Source organism: Chiloscyllium plagiosum, unplaced genomic scaffold (assembly GCF_037043375.1).
Source record: "Chiloscyllium plagiosum isolate Xiang-an unplaced genomic scaffold, Cpla_swu_hap1 HiC_scaffold_8, whole genome shotgun sequence".
In the NCBI taxonomy this organism is placed as follows: Eukaryota; Metazoa; Chordata; class Chondrichthyes; order Orectolobiformes; family Hemiscylliidae; genus Chiloscyllium; species Chiloscyllium plagiosum.
Window position 1 is genome coordinate 98,788,764 of NW_028270146.1, and position 24,769 is coordinate 98,813,532.

General features: G+C 41.3%; 1 protein-coding gene across 7 annotated transcripts in view; it reads right to left on the minus strand.

The window, feature by feature from the left end:
- LOC122553854 (neutral alpha-glucosidase C-like) overlaps positions 1-24,769 on the minus strand; it is a 143,550-nt gene that overhangs the window by 112,367 nt on the left and 6,414 nt on the right. For 6 of the 7 annotated variants that reach the window (XR_015757991.1, XR_015757992.1, XR_015757993.1 and 3 more), the window contains exons 3-5: positions 7,964-8,026; positions 7,200-7,308; positions 3,257-3,384 (exon numbers count right to left, since the gene is read on the minus strand). Coding sequence is in view for 4 of the 7 variants with exons in the window: in XM_043698273.2 (XP_043554208.2) it covers positions 3,257-3,384; positions 7,200-7,308; positions 7,964-8,026 (300 nt within the window). In the remaining 3 variants the exon portion in view is untranslated. The remainder of the gene's footprint in view (positions 1-3,256; positions 3,385-7,199; positions 7,309-7,963; positions 8,027-24,769) is intronic. The other variant, XM_087990151.1, reaches the window with a different exon arrangement.

A 24,769-nucleotide genomic window follows, 5' to 3' on the forward strand; every position in this document is an offset into this window, starting at 1 on the left:
TGCAGCCGACATCAGCCCTCTTCACTATCCACAACTCCACCAATCTTCGTATCATCTGCAAATTTACTGACCCACCCTTCGACTCCCTCTTCCAAGTCATTAATAAAAATTACAAACAGCAGAGGACCCAGAACTGATCCCTGCGGAACTCCACTTGTAACTGGGCTCCAGGCTGAATATTTACCATCTACCACCACTCTCTGACTTTGACCGGTTAGCCAGTTTTCTATCCAACTGGCCAAATTTCCCTCTATCCCATGCCTCCTGACTTTCCGCATAAGCCTACCATGGGGAGCCTTATCAAATGCCTTACTAAAATCCATGTATACTACATTCACTGCTCTACCCTCATCCACATGCTTGGTCACCTCCTCAAAGAATTCAATAAGACTTTAAGGCAAGACCTAAGGTAGCCCCCAAACTCACCAACTCACTAAAACAGCAGCTAATGGACTTGAAAGACCCTAAACAAACAAAAGGCAAAACTAATGTAATTTACAAAATACCTTGTAACAAACACTACATTGGACAAACAGGCAAAAAACTAGCCACCAGGATACATGAACATCAACCAGCCACAGAAAGACATGACCCATACTGGTATCTTTACATACAGATGTGGGAGGACACTACTTCCACTGGGACAACACATCCATCTAGGATGAGCCAAACAGAGACACGCACAAAAATTCCTCGAAGCATGGCACTCCAACCAGAAGTCTATCAACAAACACATTGACTTGGATCCCACTTACCAACCCCTGAGAAAAAGAACAGAAAATGACATCATCACAGGAAATGACATCACCTATCCAAGGAAACCTAAACACATAAACAAAAAGCGGGCCATACCACCAGTGCTTCACCGGAGGCTCACTGATGATGTTACCTAGTATGGTAATGAAACATCTGAAAATGAACCTTGCAGCTCAGCAAGCAAACTTACGTCCAGAACATCAACCTAAGCTACAAATCTTCTCAAACCTCGCTAACTATCTCTGGTGTTTCTCAAGAATCTATCTTTGACCTGCTTTTGTTTCTCATTTACATGCTGTGCCTCAGCAACTTTATCCAAAGGCAGAGAACTGGTTTTTACATCTCGACTGAGGACATCCTGGTCCATTTCAGCACTACCGTGCCCAAATAAGACTAATTCATGTTACTTCATCTTATGACTTTTTCAAGTTCAACTGCCTTTGCTACCCACTCCATTATCTCAACAAAAAGCAGTTTACCCTTGCCTGTTCTGAAGATGTCATATCAGACTTGAAATATTAACTCTTGTTCTCTCTCCACAGATGTTTCCAGACTGCTGAGTTTCTCCAGCAGTTTTTTTTCATAACTTTTAATAAATCTTTTTGCTCTTTTTCTATTTTTAGTTATTGCTTGCTTAAGTGTCTTATTTTTTTCTTGGATTATTGCTTTTAAAATACTTCTCATGGTCAATGTTAAAATGACTAGTCTGTAATCATGACATTTATTCTTTCCCATTTTGTTAATTCTCAAAGGTATATAATTATTATTATTACATTCATTTATAATCCTCCAGTCCTTAGAACCACCCCAGTATCTAACGCAACATCTCTGAAATTTCTACCTTCATTCACAGAATTCATAGAGTCCCTACAGTGTGGAGATAGGCTATTTGCCCCAACAAGTCCACATCGGCCCTCCAAAAAGTATCTCACCCAGACCCATTCCCTTCCCCTATTACTCTACATTTTCCCTGACGAATGCACCTAACCTTTATATCCCTGAACACAATGGGCAATTTAGCGTAGCCAATTCACCTAACCTGCACATGTTTGGACTGTGGGAGGAAACCGGAGCACCCGGAGGAAACCCACACAAACACGGTGAGAACGTGTAAACTTCACACATACAGTCGCCTGAGGCTGAAGTCTAACCCTGGTCCCTGGTGCTGTGAGGCAGCAATGCTTTAATTCCCTTCAGTTCCCTCAGTATCCCTGGAAATATCTTATCTGAAGCTAGTAGTTTATTCATTGAAGTGCCATCAGTCTTTCTCACAATTTCTCTTTTATCCATTATTACTTCATCCAGTAACCTCACACTGCCTCATCCGCTATAGCTTTGGCAAGTCCTTTTATTGAGTAAACAATAGCACATATCAGACTTTAGATGTGTACCTATCTCTAAGTGTACCATGTCTCTTGAGGAGAAGAAGACTTAAAAGAAGTACACTTAACTCAATCCATAGAAGGGCAAACCCATTCAAGTCAGCACTTACCTTCCACACGAACAACCAGACAATCACATTTCTGTTTCCATATTCCATTCCAGATTTCAAATCCTATCAAGTCATTTTCATTTACTGAATCAAATCTAATCCTGGATGCTGAATTTCTATCTCAATCAATAACCTTGAAAGTGAATTTGATAAGCTCACAACTCTCTGTGTGAAAAATTTCTTCTGCCATCTGTTCCAACCATCTTACATTTGATCTAGCATCCATGGACCCACATTTTCAAACACTGAACGACTTCAACCAACTCCTTTCATTCATATTGTCCTGTATTGTCATGATTGACAAAGCTTGCATTATTATTATCACCTCATACATTCCATAGTGTAACAAAGAAGTATTTTTATTTTTTACCTTCATGTGTGCTCGGGCTCATATTTTATGCTGGGATTTAGTATTTCACACTTGACATTTTCTGAGAGGAAAGTTAAGGTTGAATATTACCTAATTACTTTGCCACTATTTACTGATATACAATTTGGCAATTTGTAATCTAAGTAATGATGGGACCGAATGTGTCCTATTACACAATTAAATAAATCAGATGGGATCATATAATACTAATGCATGGTGTGGCACGAATGTTACTTACCACTTGTCACCCCAAGATACCGTCCAGATCTTGCTGCATTTGGACACGGACTGATTCAGTGTCTCAGGAGTTGCAAATAGTGCAATCATCAGCAAACATCCCCACTTCTGACCTTATGATGGACGGAAGGTCATGATGGAGCGGCTGAAGATGGTTTGGCCTAGGATACACTGAGGAACTTCTGTCGAGATGTCCTAGAGCAGAGATGACTGACATCCAACAACTATGACCATCTTCCTACATGGATTGATATCAGGTCATGGTCCATATGCCACCAGATTATCATGTTAGAAACACGTGAGAGAGTCAGGTCTAGCCTGCACATAAATTCATTGTAAAAGGCACTTTGACAAATAACAGCCTTCCAACTAGATTTTGCTTGTTGCACCAGATATCTCACCTTTGTGTGACTGGTTCGTTAACAATAACATCAGGGACTTCATATCTCAGCTTCATTGGCTTCAACTCATTCACTTTTATCCTGATTACATGATCCTCAAGGGCAAAGATCTCCAAAAGGAGTGAAACCTAAAAAAATGTTTAAAACGTTAATCACCCAGCGATGCCATTACAATTCATTACAAATTCTTAATGAAGATATTAACTGTGCATAATGTATAAAGAATTTAAATCTAACAAGGCTTCTGGTTTCTAATGCTGACGTCTTTGCTCATTTAATTAATGGATTGTGATATTGCAGAAGTAACTTTCAATTGAGACAATAATGTTTCAGACTGGATTGTCCACTCAGTACACAACCAGTCTACATCTCATTGACTAAGTGCACTTCATCTACCACCTTAAGCATTCACTTCCTCCACAACTGACAACTACAGCACTGTGTACCATTGGCAAAATGCACTGCAGCAAATCACAAAAACTGCTTCAAAATGTGCAACCTCTATTGCCTGAGAGGACATTGGCAGTTGATTGATGAAAACACCACTACCAGTAAGTTTTCCTTCTCATCAAATCCTGTCCTCACTTGGAACTATATTGCTATTCCTTCAGTTACTTGACCATGATCCTGGAATTCCCTTCCTAATAGCACTGCAGATGTCCCTACACCTTAAGGTTCACCATCACCTTCCTCAGGGCAACAAATGCTCATGCAACTAGTGAAGCCCACATCCATGAATAAATATTTCAAAAGAGGCCTAATCAATAATGAAGCTATCAAGTCACTCTTTGTGATAGACCACAGTATAATCAATGCCCTTGCCATTCTGTGGTGAAGACAGATGAGGGCAGATTTCCTTGCTTAACTTTGTTCTGATGACACTGGCAATGTTGAGGACTCCCACATGACTCCCTCCAAACTGTATACAACTTTGCCACCACCTCTCGCCCTCATGCAAACCAGTGCGACAGCACATGTCTGGAACATTATCTTTTAAATATGATATGGTAAGTCAACTTATTGCTTGACTGTTTTCCCAGTTTTGGCAAAATACTTTAGTTGTCAGTGAGAAGGTCACTGCAAGGTCAACAGAGTTGGATGTGCTGTTGTCATTTATCACATCAAGTTCATTGCTGTGTGTTTTGTTCAATTGTAATTGCTTTTAGACATCATGGAGGTTTGGTGTAACTGGGTGGCTTGCTAGGTCTTTTCAGAGGACAGTTAAGAGTCAACCACTTTGTTCCTTGTTTGGAGTCACATGAAAGAAGAATTATATGAGCTGAGAATTTTTTTTTGTTCTGGACATAATTGGTCCTTGATGTCAAATGTTATCAAGCTAAAGGGAGAGGCTGAATAGCCTGGTGTTATTTTCCCTGGAGCATCAGAGGCTGAGGGGTGGCCTAATAAAAATTTATAAAATCATGAGGGGCGTCGATAAGGTAAATAGCCAAGGTCTTTTTTTCTGGGGTGGGGGGAATCCAGAACTAGAAAGCATAGGTTTAGGGTGAGAGGGGAAAGATTTAAAAGGGACACAAGGGGCAACTTCCTCATGCAGAGAGTAGTGCGTGTATGGAATGAGCTGCCAGAGGAAGTGGCATGGACTGGTTGGACCACAGGGTCTGTTTCCATGCTGTACATCTCTATGACTCTACGACTATCATTGGAATCTGATTGGTCCTTTATGTCATGTTTTTCATACAGGTCAGTCAGCAACATTAAGCACTCAGCCACTGAAATTCAGGTAAGGACAGCAACTTTCCATTTGTAAAGGATATGAGTGAATAGATGGGTTTTATGACAATTGACAATAGTTTCATGGTCATCATCGTTGAGACTAAGATTTCATTCAAGATTTATTAATTTAATATAATTCCACCAGCTATCATAGTGAGAAATTGACTGGTGATTCAGAGCATCAGCAAGGGCCTCTAGATTATCAATCCAATGACATAATCACTGTGCCAACACCTCTCACATGATTCTTTCCCCTATTCACACCATCAGTACTTTTTGCATTTAATCCATTGCAACAGTGTCTATCATCTGCCAGGGCATTCTCCCATTGTTATCCTCTGCTCCACAGTTTCCTTTCAAAGATTACTTCACATCTTTTAACTCTGGACCCATTTCCTCTCATGAACCAAAATCTATGAATGGAAAATTACAGGCAATATATTCAAACATTTTTGGCATGAAACGGTGTTAGCTGCAGATGCCTTTACCAGTACGTATTTGGAAAACTACCCCTTAAAAATTCATATCAAAGTGCTTAGAAGGTCCAGGTAAAAGCACGTGGATTTGTAAAGGGGACTCCACGATCGGTTAACTTATGTCATTTTTGAAGAAACTACTGTGTCCAAGAGGAATGCAGTGGAATTTATTCATATAGATTTTCAGAAGCTTTTGATAGGATCGTAAGGCTCGGAGAGAAAAGCATGATGGGAAGTAGATGCTTATTTAATTTATAGGATATCAGTAAAGACAAGTGCAAGGGATCTGGGCTCATTTCAATAAGTAATTTGGATATGAGCAGATGGGTGGCAAATACAGTTTACAAAATGCTAAAGGATTTCTACCCACCTCCAATTCTGATCTCTTGTGCATTGATAATTTATTCACTCCACTACATGTAACTGTGCCTACAGCTGAGAGACTAAGCTCTGGAATTTCATCCCTGAACATCACTATTGCTTTTGTTTTAAGACAGTCCTTAAAATCTAATGTTGCAACCTATTTGGCAGCCAATTACTGGAGATTTCAACTTGAGTGGGATTTAGACCATAGCCGTGGAAAAATGGATGGGAGTAGACAGACATAGCTTGAGTTTACGGCAATCACAAGCATTGTGTGGCTAGAATTTACTGGTTACAACTTAGCGAGAATATCTAAAGATGTCCTTTGACTCGGGATATATCAGGAGCATGATCAGAGACATCAGGTCTATAAGCAAAGAAAACAAAGTCATCACCAACTGCAGTAAACAGCTGGAGAGGTGGGAGAATGCTATCTTAATACTACTCCGAGGAGAACACTTGTCATGGCAGGTCTGGATATGAAACACACAGCAAAGCAGTTTAGCAAAGCTATTGACTCCCTTGAAACGAGCAAAGCTCCAGTTGCTGATGCTATACCAGGTAGACTCACAGGAACTCGGCACTCCTACGTGAACTTCCCTGTCTCTGCTGGAAGGGAGAGAAGTAGGACATGCAGGCTACAAAGACTGGGGAAATGTACAAGAATGTAATCGAAAACAGCAATTGTGACAACTATCTGAATATCACGATACAAGTATTTGCTGTGCTAGCCTTATCAGACTGCAAATCCTGGCTCAATACATTTACCCCAAAACCCAATGTAGGAGCAAATTAATGCAGATGCTGGAATCTGTACTGAAAACAATAAATGCTGGAGATCACAGCAGGTCAGGCAGCAAACATGGACAGAAAGCAAGTTAATGTTGAGTCGAGGTTACTCCTCATCAGAGTCCTAATTTAAATGCAATTTAGGACTTAAAAAATTAAATCAACAATTAACAAATCAGAAACATAAAGTTTGTCTCAGTCATGGGAAATTACAACTTATTGTTGTAAAAAAGTCCACTCTGTCACTAATGTCCCTCAGGAATGTAAATCTGCCCGCTTTATTTGATCTAGCTTACATATGATTCCAGATCTACAGTAATACGACTGGTTCCTAACTGTCCTCTCAAATAGCCAAATAAGCCATTCAGTTCATGGGTAAGTAGGATGGGCCACAAATTCTGGTCTTGCTAGCAACATCCACATCTCATGAAAGAATCATAAAAATCCTACCATTGTGTCACTTTGAAATAAACACCAGTAAGTTTATTATTCCGCATTTAAAACATTTGCAACATTGAAGCATCATTGGACTGGAGATCAATGAGAGATTAAAGCAAAACCATTGCGACTTTGACATTAACCTTATTCTCTTCATTGAGCAACTGTAGCGTGGCTTTGCAGCTTGATAGTTGGAGAGTATCCAGTAAGGCATGATATGGAGAATTTCCTGGCAACAATTTCTTCTGACGCCTGAAGGAGTGGGAAAATAAGTGAAAAAAAACTATGAATTTATCCAGAGACATGTCAGCTTTCCACAGTGCTGATTATAGATTCAACTCCACTTGACCAGTGCGTACTTGATGCAGGCACAAGGGTTTATTACAGTAACACTGATATTCATCAAATAAAAGTCAAATATAAAAACAGAATGTACTGAAGAAAATCAACATGTCTTTTCCAAACAAGTCATACTGGAGTCAAAGCATGAACTATGTTTCTCGTGTCACAGATGCTGCCAGACTTGCTGAGTTTCTCCAGTTTCTCTGAATTTCTCAAATATAAACTTTGTTTATACTTCTGATAATCCTTAACTGAAGGAGCAGTCCAGTTTCCCTCTCTTGAGTCAGAAAGTTGAGTTCAAGTCCTCCTCCAGCTACATTATCTATAGGAATCATAGTGACATGCTATCTTAATTAATTTTACCAATCCTGAGTCCATTCCATACTGGAAATTGATTAATCTCATAGTTAAAGATGTATATTGTTTGTTTACATGCTTTGGATAACCAGCTTGTTGTGGTTTAAAAACTACTGCTATCAGAAACAGCCGTTGCCTTGAACAGCTCAAAATCTTAATTAGACTCAACAGATTACTGAACCGATTGCCTCCAGCAACAGAGGTATACCTGTAGAATGCAATGTCCCCAGTTGTCTTGAACTTGTTGCTCTCAACTACTTCTGCAAGTGCACTGTCAGGGATAGAAAAAAAAAATTAGTCTTGCTCGTGCTTCTGTACAGAAGAACCTCAATTATTTGAAGGACATGGGTGGGGAGTATTTCATTTGGTTAATTGAATTCTGGATAATCAAATGCCGGATAACATAGTTTAGCCAAGCATCAGGTCCTTGCAAACTTGCCGGATAATCTGATATTTGGATAATCGAAAGCAGGATAATCAAGGTTCCTCTGTACTTAAAATACTTTAAGCAATGCAGTGTCCTCTATATTTAGGAGACCAAATACAGATTGGGTGGCTGATTCACAGAACACCTTCATTTATATCCAAGCGTAGCCCCAAGTTTCTACTGCTTGCTATTTTAATTCAGCACTTTCCTCTCATGCCCACATTTTGGTCCTCACTGTACTGTTCCAGTGAACAAACTCATGCTTGAGTAACGAGCTCTCTGATTTAGACACTTTACAGCCTTCTGAACCCAAGATTGAATTCAACAATCAGACTATGTACTCTGTTCCCCATTTTGATTCTGTTATTTAGCCATGAGTTTGTTTGAATGTTGTTCTTCATGGTTTTACTTTCAAACAGAACTATTAAGTATTCTGGGATTTACACTCACTCTGGACAAATGCTTAGTGAGTTTCCTGCAACTGTTACCATTCTTTTTTTCCTTTAGTTCTATGACTCATAGAATCGTACATTTCAAAAAAGGCCCTTCAGCCCATTGAGTCTATACCACCAAAAATACACTAAAGCTACACTTTCCAGCTCTAGGCCTATAGCCTTGATTGTTACTACACTTCAAGTGCTCATCTAAGTACATTTTTAAAAGTTGTAAGCTTTCCCACCTCAACTACCCACCCAGGCAGTGTATTCCCAACCTCTACCTGGGTGAAAAACATTCTGCTCAAGTCCCCTCTAATCCACTTGTCTTTCACCTTAAAATTATACACCCTTGCATTTGACACTTCAACCCTGTCCATGGCCCACATTAACTTATATATGACAATCAGATTCACCCTCCAAACCTCCAGGAACACCTCCAGGAATTAATGCCCAAGGACCATCCTGCTATCCTGTAGCTGTGATGTTCCACGCCAGGTAACACCCTCACGAGTTTCCTCTGCACTCCCTCCAATGAAAGCAAATCCTCTCAATAGCGTGGTGACCAGAACTGCACACACAACTCCAGCTGTGGTCTAACAAAAGTCCTGTACAGTTCCAATATAACCTCCCTCTTATAATCTATGTCTCGACTGTTAAGGCATGTGCTGAAAATGTGTTGCTGGAAAAGCGCAGCAGGTCAGGCAGCATCCAAGGAGCAGGAGAATCGACGTTTCGGGCATGAGCCTGTTAAGGCATGTGTCCTGTATACTTTAACTCCCCTATTAGCTTGCCCTACTGCCTTCAGGGATCGGTGGACAAGCAACACAAGTTCCTCTGAGCTTCCGAATGTCTTGCCATTCATTGAATACTCCTTTGTCATGTTAGTTCTTCTAAATTACATCACTTCACATTTATCAGGGTTAAGTTCCATCTGCCAGTGATCTGCCCAATCTGTCTATATCCTCTTGTAACCTAAGGCTTTCTTTCACACTTGTAAATACCCAACTAACCTTAGTGTCATCTGCAAACTTACTTATCATCAACCCCACATTCTCATCTATAATTTATATACAATCAATGAGAGATCCAGAACTGGTCTCTGTGGTAGACCAGTGGGCATCAAGCTTCATACAAATAGACTTCTATCATTACCATCTGTCTCCTGCTAATCATCCAACATGCCAAGTTACCCTGGATCCCATGAGCTTTTACATTCCTTGTAAGCCTATCTGTGGGACTTTTTCAATGCTGTAGCCACTCAAATGATGGATTTATGAAAAATGGACAATAAATGAGGCATGCTGCGAAACTGAGACAAGCCTTGACCAAAGTGACTAAGCTAATCAACATACTGCAGAATCCAGACTGGCTGGAGCTACAGAGTTTATAATTAACCCAGCAGCTGCAAACAATACAATGTGTGCTTGAATTTGTACTAAATAGAATCAACCTGAATGCCATCCCCAGGACAATTGGAACCTTGAGTTGTTTACCAGACACAGGGGCGCCTCACATCCTTATTCGGAGAGAGCTACCTGACCTATGTGCACCCAACACCTCCAGGAATGGATGCCCATGGACCATTCTGCCATCGACATGTCAACGTCTGATTGGGACCAATTGGTCAAGATGATCTAGTCCCAATCGATCTCTTGGAGGACACCAAAGACCCTCCCAAAAGGGTTGCAACAACTACTAAGTATAAAAATAGCCGCAACGCCACCTTCAGGAGCAGTAACTTGAGACCGACAACTGTGAAGAGAAGACAGTCCTGGCACCACCGGGAGAAGACGACCAGATGTTCATTGCCATGTAGATCAAGGTCAACATCTAGTGTGGTGGTATATGATCATCGAGGGTTAAGTTAAAGCACAAGATAGTTGACGAGATTTATAGTGTAAATTGTTAGTTCTGGTGTATTTTGTTGTTATAGTATTAACTGTGTTAAATAATTGTTTATTATTAAGAGTTGACTTGCAGTTTCTTTGCTAGATATAGGAGTTAAAACATACTGTGTGGCAGGCGCAACAAATTGGCACCCCAGATAGGACCTCGATAAGAAGTCGAGGTCTGTGGAACATAATATTCCTTGAGATTTTGCCTGAGCTGGTTGTTAAGAGGACTGCTGCCCCACGAGAAGGCTAGGGATTCAAGTAAATCAAAGGGAATAGAAAGGTCTAAACTTAACTGTTCTTTGAAAGATAAAGCCAACAGGCAAATGACTGTTTCCTTTGTGTGTGGGATCCTTAGTCGAATAGGTAAGGTAAAACACCAAATGTCGGCAGAGACCTGGTGGGATTAGGACCGGAACATAGTGAAAGCCGTACCCTCAGTCTGATCCACCCCCTATACCCTTTAGTTAATTGAGAATGGCAGAGAAAGGCGCCAGAGTAGAAGATTGTCCCATATGGGAAAAGAAGCTAAGGCAATTCATTACTAAGAAAAAGTGGCCTATATGGGCAGAATTTTGTTGTAGTGAAGAAAAGGGATAAGGATCCCTCAGACAAAAATATTGGGATGATTTTAGGAAAATATATGGGAAGCTGGCTATCAAAGTTGAAAAGGTCGCAGCAATGATGTGCTGTTTGGGACGGAGCAGGAATTCATCACTGTATCATTGCTTCTTTTTGATTTTTATTGATTTTTCTTCAAAAAATGACAGTAGAACAAGGTGTAATCAGAAGCAATAAACAACAGTAAACAAAACCCCAACCACCCTCCCCATGGTATATACTTCCCCCAAATTACAAAAAAGATAAAAAATGACAAACAACCCTAATAAATAAACATATGCAAAGCACAAAAACAATAATAAATTCGACCAGCAGTAGGATGACTGCATTAGCAAAAGAAAAAAAAAAGAAAAAAATTGCCACAATAGAAGATACCTCAGTCTGGAACAGTTAAAAAGACAACACCCTTAACATATGAAAGGAAAGGGTTCCAGATTTTTATAAAAGGAGCCAGATATGGATAATCTTTTCTAATTTAAGGAAGTATAGCACAACTCTAATGCAGTGTGTATGAGTAGGCAGAATTAGGGATTTCCATTTTAACAATATCAATCTTCTGGCCAATAGGCTAGTGAATGCTATCATGTATTTTGCAGAGGAAGAAAGATTAGGCAAAGACGGTGACACCCCAAACAAAGTGACAATAGCATTAGGAGTAAGATTTTCGCCAGATACCTTAGCTAAGGTGTCAAAGATATCAGTCTGGTATCTACTTAAAGAAGGGCAAAACCAGAACCAGAGCATATACTTTGCTGGTGTTTGTTGACACCGATCACAGGACGGACACACCTCCTCAAATATTTTTGCAAGTCGAGCTTTGGTGTAGTGGGCAGAGTGTAGAATCTTGCATTGAATAATACTGTGCACCCTTTGTAAAATCTCATCCCACACATTACCTGGAATTACCTCTTCCAGATTTGCCCCCCAGACAGCTTTAACAGAATCAAGAGAATCTGAGCATACTTTATGAATGTTTGATAAATAGCTGAAAGAGCCCCCTTTAATGAAGAAAGCGAATCTAGAAAGATGAAAAAAATCAGATTCATGAGAAAGGGTGGGAAAAACATGAACTACGGACAAAACTGTGAACTTGGAGTGGCTTTTAGGAACTGAATACCTATCAACTAATTGTTGAAAAGATGCAAAAATGCCACCAACATATATATTTTTCACAGTTTTTATTCCTGACTTAGCCCAACCAGAAAAGGAACTGTCCACTAAAGATGGAGGAAAAATATTGTTTGCCGCCAACGGTGCCTTAGTAGAAAATGACTGAAAGCCAAAGTGTCAGTTAAATCGAAACCAAGTTTTAAGACAGGATAAAACAATTACATTGCTTGTGTAAATAGAGATTGAAGAAAGGAGAGGTGAATGCAATAAAGCCTACTATGTTACAGTATGGGTGGAATTTGCCTCAATAGTCAACCAACAGTCCACCGTGGGGCGGCACTGTGGCTCAGTGGTTAGCATTGCTGCCTCACAGCACTAGGGTCCCAGGTTTGATTCCAGCCTTGGGCGACTCTCTGTGTGGAGTTTGCACATTCTCCCCGTGTCTGCGTTGTTTTCCTCCCACAGTCCAAAGGTGTGCAGGTTAGGTGAATTGGCCATGCTAAGTTGCCTGTAGTGTTAGGTGCATTAGTCAGAGGTAAATGTAGGGAAATGGGTCTGGGTGGGTTGCTCTTCAGAGGGTCGGTGTGGGCTTGTTGTGCCAAAGGGCCTGTTTCCACACTGTAGGGAATCTAATCTAATCTATCAAATTCGGAGAGCATCAAGGTTCTCATATTGGAGCCAAAAGTTCAAATTTCTAATGTTTGCTGCCCAATAATAAAACAAAATATTCAGCAGCTTCATTCCACCAAGTATCTTAGGCCTCTGTAACAACTGTTTTCATAACCTAGGAGTTTTTTTAATCTCAAATAAATTCAAGAATGAGACTATCAACTTTATGGAAAAAGAAAAGAGGGAGTAAAGTTGGTATTGAAATAAATAAGAAAATTGTGGAAAAATATTCATTTTAATGGAATTAATTCTAGCAGCAACAGACAAATTAAGGGGACACCATCGTTTGAAGTCTAGTTTAATTTGTACCAGTAATGGTTCAAACCTTTTCCTGTACAAATTGCCTAGTGTATCTGTCATGTATACACCAAGATAAATAAAACTAGAATTGGCAATTTTAAATGGTAAGTTATCTAGTGGGCATTCCCTGGCAGGCTTATTGATAGCAAATATCTCACTTTTGCTAAACATCAATTTATACACAGAAATCTTCCTGAAAGATTCTAAAACTGAAAGTCCAGTGGGAATGGAGAGAGGTAAGTTTGAGACAAATAGCAAAAGGTCATCTTCATCAAGGGCAACCTTGAACTCCACACCATTTCTAATGATGCCAGAGAAATCAGGATGAGTCCATAGAGCAACAGACAAAGGTTCAAGTACAATGGCAAACAGCAGTGGACTCAAAAGGACAAACTTGTCTTGTGGAACGATAAATGTAGAAGTAACTAGAACTCACGTTATTGGTCCTGACAGAGGCCTGCTGCGGTGATGTATAGAGTAGTTAGATCCAAGAAATAATATTTTCCCTAAAGCCTCAAGTTCTATTGTTGTGATTGGTTGTTCCAATTCCTTTGCCACATTTTGATCAAGAGTAGGAACGTTAATCTTATCAAAATCTGCTGTAGCAGAAGAACATTCAGATGAATAAACTGAAATGTAAAATTCCTTAAAAGTCTTGTGGATTTCTAATGGGTCTGACATGACACCTGAATTAGCATTAATGTGTGGGATTAATTGAGATAAGGACATCTGGCGCAAGTGATGTGCCAACAATGTTCCATCTCCTTGTTCATAAAATTTAGACCTAGAATGAAGTAAAAGCTTAGTGGTGTATTGGGACATTATAACATGGCCTGTATGGATATGCATTCTTTATATACTTCTGAAGACGTAGAGCTTGCATAAAGGGAGTCTAATTGAGACAGATGTTGTGCTAATCATGTCAATTTTTCTTTTGTGATTTGGAGGTGCTTGTGTTGGACTGGGGTGTACCAAGTTAAAAATCACACAGTACTAGGTTATAGTCCAACAGGTTAATTTGGAAGCACTAACTTTCAGAGTGCTGCTCCTTCATCAGGTGGTTGTAGAGTATAAGATTGTAGGACACAGAATTTATCGCAAAAGTGTGATGTAACTGAAATTATAAATTGTTTGTTAGGTCTCTCATCGTTTAGAATGGGCACGTTGGTTTCAGTTCTTTCATATGCAAATTCCAGAACTTTCTTAAAGTTACATTCTTAAGTGAACTTTAACAATACGTGCCATGTTGGCCCAGATAATGCACTGAAGGTGTGAGGTGCCCTGTGTGAAGCTGTCTGTGCCCCAATGTTCAGACTGATTCTAATCTAAAAAGGGATTTACAGAATCCTACGTGGATTCATGCAGTTTTTGAGCAAACTTGCAGAAATAGATACTTGCAGAAATGTTTGCAAGAAATATATTTGCTGCATAAGAAATTATTTCACCCGGACGAAATTATTTCAGGGTTTCCCACAGCAAGGAAGCTGTAATGTCTGGGATTTTGTTAATTATTTTTAAAAAATCTATCCCTTGAGAGACAAAATTAACAAAATCTTCCTCTAAGAGTGGGTGTTGAGGTGCCAAGGTGGGCATGTATGAAGAAACTTCTGAAAGCGAACGTTCAAAGAGACAGATGCATGGTCTGATAAAACAATTGAATCATATTTGCAATCAGAAATGAACATGAGCAGTCTGTCATCCACCAAAAAGAAATCAATACATGTAAAAGTGTAGTAGACACGCAAAAAAAAATTCCTTTTCAGAGGGATTAAAGAACTGCTAGGGATCCACAACATTAAACTCCTTCAAAAAAGTCTTAATTTGGACTGGGCACTTGGAACAGATGAAGAATGGTCTAAGTGAGGATTCAGCCAACAATTAAAATCTCCTCCCAAGATTAACTGGTGTGAAGATAAATCTGGTAACACTGAAAGGAACTGTCTGAAAAAAAGCTTCATTGGCCCAGTTGAGAGCATAAACATTAGCCAAGATTACATCAATGTTAAAATCTCTGTCCAGTAATAATAATAAATCCGCCATTAGAATCAGAGATAGTTTTAGCATGGATGAAAACAATCTATTTTTGTAAAAGATTGGAAATCCTCTAGATCTGCTTGAAAAGGAGGAAAAATACACTCATCCAATCCAACCACGTATCAACTTGGGACTCTCTATACTTTTCAAGTGGGTTTGTTGTAAAGAAATTATAAGGGCATTATGATAGCATGAATAATGTAAAACCTATTGCATTTAATCAGGTTATTCAGGCCTTTGCAATTCAGACTACTAAATTTAATGTCTCCGCCTACCAAAGGTGATGAAGCATTAAACGGTGTCATATGTAATAATCACCCATAAAATCCCAAATATGCAATAAGAGATAAAGAGATGTAAACCTTGTAAAAGTGAGGTATGTGCCACCCTCCCTCCCTATTCCCATCATAACAAAACGAACTCCACCACCTCCCATAGCAGCATTGCGCCCACCCACCAACCTCTCCCCCCTCCCAGCAGAAACACCCTCTAGATTGGTGCGTGCTCTCTTGCTCCATAGTAAAAAAAGAACCTGTCATCTTTTGTAGCTCACATGAGCTACATGGCGGCTTCAGGGAATGTAAAAGTTAACTGTACCAAAACTACAAAGCAAAAATGACTAAAAATGTAAATGTATTAAAAATACATACTATATACAGTTAAACAATTACATTCTACATTCTTTGGTACCAAGAGATCAACCTTTCGACAAAATAAATTCTTGAGTAAGAAAACATGTACTTCTTGATGAATGAAGTCAAATATAAGAAGAATAGCAATTCCAAGTCCGTAAATACAGCATACCAATCATCTTCATCTCCACAGTGGGAAGTGTAGTCTTTGTCCGTGGTAGCATAAAGCTAATGTCTAATCGGCCTAGTTAAGCCCAACCATCATTCTGGCTCTGGAACCGCAATCTTTTGAAGGTTTTTATTCACAAAGTCCATAGCCTGACCTGGGTCATCAAACCTATGAGCTTGGCTGCTGGGCAAAATGATATGTAATATTGTAGGATAACGAAGGCCAAATTTAGCGTTTGGTCATGAATGTAGTTTCTTCTTTGAAACTTTATTGCTGGAACAGCACAGCAGGTCAGGCAGCATCCAGGGAACAGGAGATTCGACGTTTCGGGCACAGGCCCTTCTTCAGGCCTGTGCCCGAAACGTCGAATCTCCTGTTCCCTGGATGCTGCCTGACCTGCTGTGCTGTTCCAGCAATAAAGTTTCAGCTTTGATCTCCAGCATCTGCAGACCTCACTTTCTCCTCGTAGTTTCTTCTTTACCTTGGCAAAAGCCACATACTCAGGGTCAAGATTAGATTGGTGCTGGAAAAGCACAGCAGGTCAGGCAGCATCCGAGGAGCAGGGAAATTGACGTTTCAGGAATGATGAAGGGCTGATGAAGGGCTTTTGCCCGAAACGTCGATTTTCCTGCTCCTCAGATGCTGCCTGACCTGCTGTGTTTTTCCAGCACCACTCTAATCTTGACTCTGATCTCCAGCATCTGCAGTCCTCACTTTCACCTAATAGTAACATACTGCTTAGCCACAGTCGGGGTTAAATCCAGAAAAATGTATACTATTCTTCCATACAAGGGGAGAATCACCTTCAGCATGGCGTAGAATCTGGTTTCTCACTTGAAACTGGTTGATGACCATTGGCAAGATAACTTGCTTTCTTTCAGTTTAGTATGCAGAGTGCGATGAGCCCTGTCCAACACGGGTTTAGCCTCAAGTCTGAGCAAGTCGTGTAATGGCTGGGCCATAAATTGTGTGGGGCCTCCAAGTCTTCACATTTCTTTGTCAGAGACTCAATCATAGCAGATAACACATTAACATTCTCTTGGAGGTTAGCTGTCTGGGTATCATGCTTATCAGGTCCAAAATAGTCCCGCTTTGTGAAGAAACGTTTTCCTCCAGCGGCTTCAGTGCAGTTGTCAACTCCTTTTTAACCGTTTCTGAAATTATGGATTCAAACTTGGTAATGATTTCAGCCCACATATCGTCCATCATGTCCTTAATGCGACGTAATACGGCTTTATTAGTATCCGGCTTCTCCAGAGAATCAGGCTTAGGCAAATGGTGCAGCCTAGCACAACTGGACTTGGCTGACTCAATTTTTGTTCAACAAGTCACCATTTGAAAGGATACAGGTAAAAATGGGTCGTGTTTAGAAAAAATAGCCAAACAGAGTAAAAAGGGCGTGTAACGACCAAATTTAGGAAACCTAAATATATAAATTTACTACATTCCCGAGGAGCGACCCCAAACTACATCCTACCTCATCCATGTTGCCTGACACAAGGTCTTGGTGGAAATCCCATTTCCTGTAATTTCCACTTTCTGAGTGGAGCTTGGAGGAGCTCCTCCCTCTCCCAGAGATATCCGCTGACTTGCCGGAAGATGTTTTTCCTGCTGTAGTGTACAAAATCCCATGCAAGGACTGCACAAAACACTACATAGGACAAACAGGAAGACAGCTAACGATCTGTGTCCATGAACACCAACTAGCCACGAAACGACACGACCAGCTATCCTAGTAGCCACACATGCAGATGACAGGCAACATGAGTTCGACTGGGACAACACTACTATTATAGGACAAGCCAAACAGAGAACAGCCAGAGAATTCCTAACGGCATGGCACTCATCCACAGATTCTATCAACAAACACATCGACCTGGACCCAATATACCGGCCACTGCAGCGGACAGCTGGAACTAACAACCGGAAGCGGCAGAGACAAACCACTATAAATGCTGGAGGAACATCACAGAAGCGCTTCACAGGAGGCTCCCAAGCACTGAGGATGTCACCTAGACAGGGGACGAAACGTCTGCAACACAAATTCCAGCTCGACGAACAGAACCACAACAACGAGCACCCGAGCTACAAATCTTCTCACAAACTTTGAATCATAGTAATAGAAGTACGAGTAGGTCGTTTGGTCTGTTGAGCCTGCTCACCATTCATTAAGATCATAGCTGTCTACCATCTCAGCTCCTCCTAACTGCATTATCACCATAACCCTTAATTCCTCTACCATGCAAAAACCCATCTAACTTGAGTATATTGTGTCTTGTATCTTGAATATATTTACTGATGCTACTTCTACTGCTTCCTTGGGCAGAGAATTCCATAGATTCACTATTCTCTGGGAAAAGCAGTTCCTCCTCATCTGTCCTAAATCTACTCCCCCTAATCTTGAGGCCATGTCTCCCTAGTCCTACTCACACCCAGCAGAGAAAACAACTTGCCTGCTGTGGTGTAAAATTATGTCCCAATACATGTGTGAATCATAATGTAACACATGTATTGGGCCAAGCAGTGGAATGTGGTGAAACGGTTAAAAATTATGTCCCAATACATGTGTGAATCTAACCGGAATGGAGGTGTTGCTTAGTCCCGTGTGAATCTTATTACACACCTCCCCGTGTGAATCTTCTTATCTGTATGTAACCAGAATGGAATGTGTTTTTTAGCCTTGCTCTGCTGTTCACATGAATGTTTATATCTGGAAAAGAGTATATCAGCTGGAAAAGTCTCCAGTTCGGCGAGTCTGCTCCGGGGTTACGTTTAACCGCCGAGCGTGGGTTGTTGGCAACCGCTCTACGAGAACTGACGGCTCCCAGTTCCGGTAACATGTAGAGTGAGTATAAGCCAGACCCGGGAGTCTGCTCCGGGGTTACGTTTAACCGCCGAGCGTGGGTTGTTGGCAACCGCTCTACGAGAACTGACGGCTCCCAGTTCCGGTAACATGTAGAGTGAGTATAAGCCAGACCCGGGAGTCTGCTCCGGGGTTACGTTTAACCGCCGAGCGTGGGTTGTTGGCAACCGCTCTACGAGAACTGACGGCTCCCAGTTCCGGTAACATGTAGAGTGAGTATAAGCCAGACCCGTTGTAAGTATGAGACCTGGTTGTGGCGACGCTGCGGGGAATATAATGCTCATATTCTAGCAGACTCGCCTCTTGGTCGTTTGTTCTGTGTCAGACTACTCTCCTACGAACCTGACCTTGAGAATTTTTTAAAACACCTGCCTGAGTCTTATCTATCCCTTTCATAATTTTATATGTTTCCAGAAGATCCCCTCTCATTCTTCTAAATTTGAGCGTCCCAGACGGCTCAACCTCTCCTCATAGGGTAACCCCTTCATCTCTGGAATAAATGTGGTGAACCTCCTCTGCACCACCTCCAAAGCCAGTATATCCTTCCTCAAATAAGGAGACCAGAACTGCTCACAATACTGCAGGTGCAGCCTCACCAACATCTTGTACAAAAGCGCAGCAGAACCTCCCTGTTCTTAAATTCAATCCCTCAGCAAGGAATATTCCATTTATCTTCCTGATTACCTGTTGCACCTGCAAATCAACTTTTAGCGATACATGTATGAGATTCCTAAGTCCCACACACAACAACACGCTGCAATCTTTCATCATTTAAATAGTACTCTGACCGATCATTTTTACTTCCAAAATAAATAATCTCACATTTACCAACATTGCAATCCATCTGCCAGGCCCTTGTCCACTCACTTAACCTATCTAACTTAGATGGTTGGGTGATTGGCCATGCTAAATTGCCCATAGTGTTCAGGGACGTGTAGATTAGGTGTTTTAGTCAGGGGTAAATGTAGAGTAATAGGGAAGGGGAATGGGTCTGGGTGGGGTACTCTTCGGAGGGTCAGTGTGAACTTGTTGGGCCAAATGGTCTGTTTCCACACTGTAGGGATCCTATGACTCTCGGGATTCTATCATTCTAACTCTCTCTGCACACCCTCCACATCCTCTTGGACAGTTTGCCTTTCCACTCAATTTAATGTCATCAGCAAACTCAGTCTCCTTTTCCAAATCATTTATATGCATTATGAACAGTTGCCAGCCCAACACCAACTCCTGCGGCACCCCGCTCACCAAAGATCTCCAACCAGAGAAACACCTGCTTAGCCCAACTCTCTGCTTTCTATTGGTTAACCAGTCGTCTATCCATGCTAATTCACTGCAACTGGGAGAAAGTGAGGACTGCAGATGCTGGAGATCTGAGCTGAAAATGTGTTGCTGGAAAAGCGCAGCAGGTCAGGCAGCATCCAAGGAGCAGGAGAATCGATGTTTCGGGCATGAGCCCTTCTTCATTAAGGGTTCATACCCGAAATGTCGATTCTCCTGCTCCTTGGATGCTGCCTGAGCTGCTGCGCTTTTCCAGCAACATATTTTCAGCTAATTCATTGCAACTCCATGCATGCTTATCTTATGGATCAGTCTTTTATGCAGCACCTTATTGAACGCTTTCTGTAAATCCAAGTATACAACTTCCACCTGTTCCCCTCCATCCACCATGCTTGTTACATCCTCAAAGAACTCCAGTAAGATTGTCAAACATGACCTTCCCTTCCTGAATCCAAGCTGCATTCACATGTTGGAACTTTTTCCATCCCAATGTCTCACTATTTATGATAGCCTCCAGCATTTTCCTGACTACAAATGTTAAATTAAGTGGCCTATAGTTACCTGCCTTTTGCCTACACCCTTTTTTAAACAGCAGCGTGACATTCGCTTTCTTCCAATCCACTGGGACTTGCCCAGGGTCCTATGAATTTTGGTAAATTACCACTAGCGCACCTACTATAGTTTCCACCATTTCTTTCAGCACCTTGGGATCAGGACCAGAGGATTTATCTACTTTTAGACCCTCAAGTTTGCTCAACACCATCCCTTTAGTGATAATAACTGAACTGAGGTCCTCACCTCCCATCATATCCTTAACATCATTCTTTGACATGTTAGACACATCTTCCACTGTGAAGACTGACACAAAATAGTTATTCAAGGCCTCGGCCGTTTCAGCATTACCCAATATTAATTCCCCTTTCTCATCCTGCAAGGGACCTATGTCCACTTTACCCACCCTTTTCCATTTTATATATTTAAACAGAAAACAGTCTGTAAAGAATTAGAGGATGCAAAAAGGAAAATCACAGAGTTATAACTGAAAAACACAGCTGAGGACCAAAGAAATCGGGCAAACCTACTACACATGGGGGAATTCCAAACCGAGTGTGAGAGAGCATCCCAAGATACCCAGCGCACAGTGTCAGCTAAAGAGGTCACTGAGAAGGAAGTGAGTCAATTAAGAAATAAATGTGCAGATTCAGTAAAGGTAATGCACCAGGCAGATAGGGGGAAGAAACAGGCAACCTCAAACCACACTAGGTGCCTGCATGAGATTGAGAAATTAAAAGCCTAACTCTCAATCAACAATGCACATATGGGAAAGTCAAAGAGGGAAGGATAGGAGATAGACTGGGATGAGCTCAGGAAAGATACGCAGCAATACGCCATGTACACGGAGGCTCAGGGTCAGCCCCCACCCTTCCCAGAGAAGTCAACTCCTTCAGCACCCCTGGGGACATCCCCTGTCACAATGAACTCGATTACCACAGAAAGACGGACTGGGGGGAAAAAAAAAACACTGATGGCTCAGCAATAACATTCACCACCACATTTATGGTGGCACAATTAGCAGAAATTGCTAAAATGTTTCCAGATTTTGAGCCATGGCTGATCCATTTATATTCTTTGAAAGGGTCAGGCAACAAAAGTTTACATGGGTTGGATGAGAGAGAGGAAGAAAAACTCATTGTAATGTATCTGAGCCAATCATTGCAGTCTGCAGTCCCAGCCCCACTAAATGCAGGCGATGGAACCCTCAACGATATGGAAAAGGTGATCCTAACAGCAATTGGGTAGATGGGTTAAACAAGTGCAGACAAAAGAAAGGGGGACATTGACTGCCTTTGCCAGTTGTTTATGGGTGCATTTTTCGAGGCTTAAATAGGGGTCAGTTATCTAAGGCTGACTCAGCTAAGTGGGCTAGGACTTATAGTATCCCAAGCCACCGAAGAGAGCAGGAAGGCATATATGAATTTCGATCCTGCAGAGCTAAGCCACTATGTGGCGTGGGTGCTGAGAAGAATGTCCCAGGTGTGGGAGAAAGAAGTCCATGAACTAAACAAGAGTAGAACAAAGAAAAAAGGGAAACTGCTTCCTTTCCGAATCTCCAACCAGGGTCCGGTGTGGAGGAATAGAAGGAAAAGGGGAACTCTTATCAAAGGAACCCAGTTCCATCTTACAAAGCGACAGGAAGAGACAGAGGGACACAGCAGGGGAACATAGGACAGTATGCGTGAGAATGTAGAGCTCATGTGCATTTCTAGGACAAATGTTCGGCACAACATCGTGGGCCGAAGGGCCTGTTCTGTGCTGTATTGTTCTATGTTCTATGCACTCACAGCCACAGTGACCAGGGATAGAGGGAGTCACCAACCCCCAATTTGGCAGGAACCAGTCGATGTCGTGGACACTAACCAACTCATATTAAAAGCTTCTGGCACTCAACACAGCCACTCTCACCATCTTGATATATATATGATGGATGACACTACCCTAGAACAAATGACAAGACCAAGGTTAGCCCAGACACCAAGGACAACCCCTAACACTACCTCTCAATCAGACTGAACCCCTGACGAAATTTATACTCTTCCATCACTACAACCAACTGCAACTTCAATGCCCAAGGGACACCCAGACAATCGAATTGACATAATGGAGGACTCTTTAACAGATCAGAACGACTCACTAGTGACTGACAGCACAGACATGTTACACATTCCCAAGTCTAGACACGAGAGAATTCCCCAATAACTCCCTGATGGACAAAGCCATCGAAAGACCCCAACTCATTATAACCCGGACACCAGACATGGCTATGTGACAATACTAAAAGGCTAGTACAGACCAGAGAAAGCAGACTGAACTAGACTGTCGAATGGTAATGGCCAACATTCAGGGCATCACCACTTGAGGGAATGACAAGACACAGACATGGGAACCGGGAGCATACAATATTACTATGCCCCCAGAGACCAAGGATTAAGGACAGACTGATGGGTCTCTGTTGGCTGCCTATTTAACAAATGCACTAATTCATTAATCCAGATGATGAAACAGCTCCTGACAGCCACCCAAGGTGAGGTGCAACTGTTTCTGATGGTCCAAACTCACATGCATTTCACAAGTCTCTGTGGTCCCAGTGGGACTAACTCTTATTCTTGGATGTGCTGATGGGATTAACCAGGTTACAATTCTTTGGTTTCCCTAGCGTCGTTCATTGGATATAATCTCCATATCAGATTCTGCCCATGGTCATAACAGCCATTTCATCTTCACCTTCACATTTCCTTCATCTTCGTCTTCAAATTTCCTTCACAGGTCACAACCACCCACTTTGTCCTTACACTTAATTTGTTGGTCACGATGACCGCCTCATTTCAGTCTTTTCTGACCACTCCACAGTCAGAAACTGAGATTGGAGCCTACCAGGCCTCTAAAACCTGACTTAACATTCCACATTCCTATTCCTTTTAAAACAAAAAATGGGGGAGGGCTATGTTATATACATTAAATTAGTTCAAAACTATTCAGTAATTAGAAAAAAGATAACAACAGAAACAACCTTGATCTCTACTCTATGACCACGCGGAACGTAATCAAGATATCGTTGGGATCATCATCCTCACCGGAAACAATATACACGTTGTTCTCAGTGCACCATTTTTCCAGGTCTTCCACCTCCCGTCTGTAGTCTGTTTCATTGCCATCTGAGATTCGACCGACTATGATGGTATCATCAATGTACTTGTAAATGGCTTTAATCTGGTATGTGGCGTCGCAGTCATGGGTACACAGCGAGTACAGTAGGGAGCTGAGGGGGCTCCATTGTTGAGTGTTGGTGAGGATGAAATATTGTCCACAATCTTCACTGATTGTGGCCTGTGGGTCAGAAAACTGAGGATCCAGTTGCAGAGAGTGGGGCTTAGTCCAAGATCACTAAGTTTAGTAGTCAGTCTTGAGGGGATGGCTGAACTGCAGTCAATGAGTAGGATTCTTATGTAGCTGTTCTAGGTGTCAAGATGTTTTAGGGAGGAGTGAAGGGCAAGTGATATGGCATCTGAATCTATTATTTACTATCTTTGCTACTTAACTTTGTGATCTGTCTGTATTGCTCACAAGACAAAGCTTTTCACTGTCCCTCGGTACACGTGACTATAAATTCAATTCAATTTAATTCAATAATAAGTTCCTGTGATCTATGCTTTCTCGTTCCACAATGGATAACCTGAACTCCATCTGTCATAGTTTTGCCAATTCATCTATACTACCAAAGCCCTTTTTTAATTTTATGATATTATCTACACGGTCTACAAAGCCGCCTAACTTTACCAAAAATCATACACCACCGGGTTATAGTCCAACAGGTTTATTTGAAACAGCAAGCTTTCAGAGCCCCATTCCTTTGTCAGGCAGCAAGTGAGACCGAATACTTTGGACACAGAATTTATAAGTAAAGATCAAAGGGTCATACAACTTATATGAAAGTATTGAACAATGCTCGATAACTATTAATCTGTAAGAATAGAGAAGAGGTTTTACTTGATTAATATATAAATCCCAGAAAGAAATGGAGAGA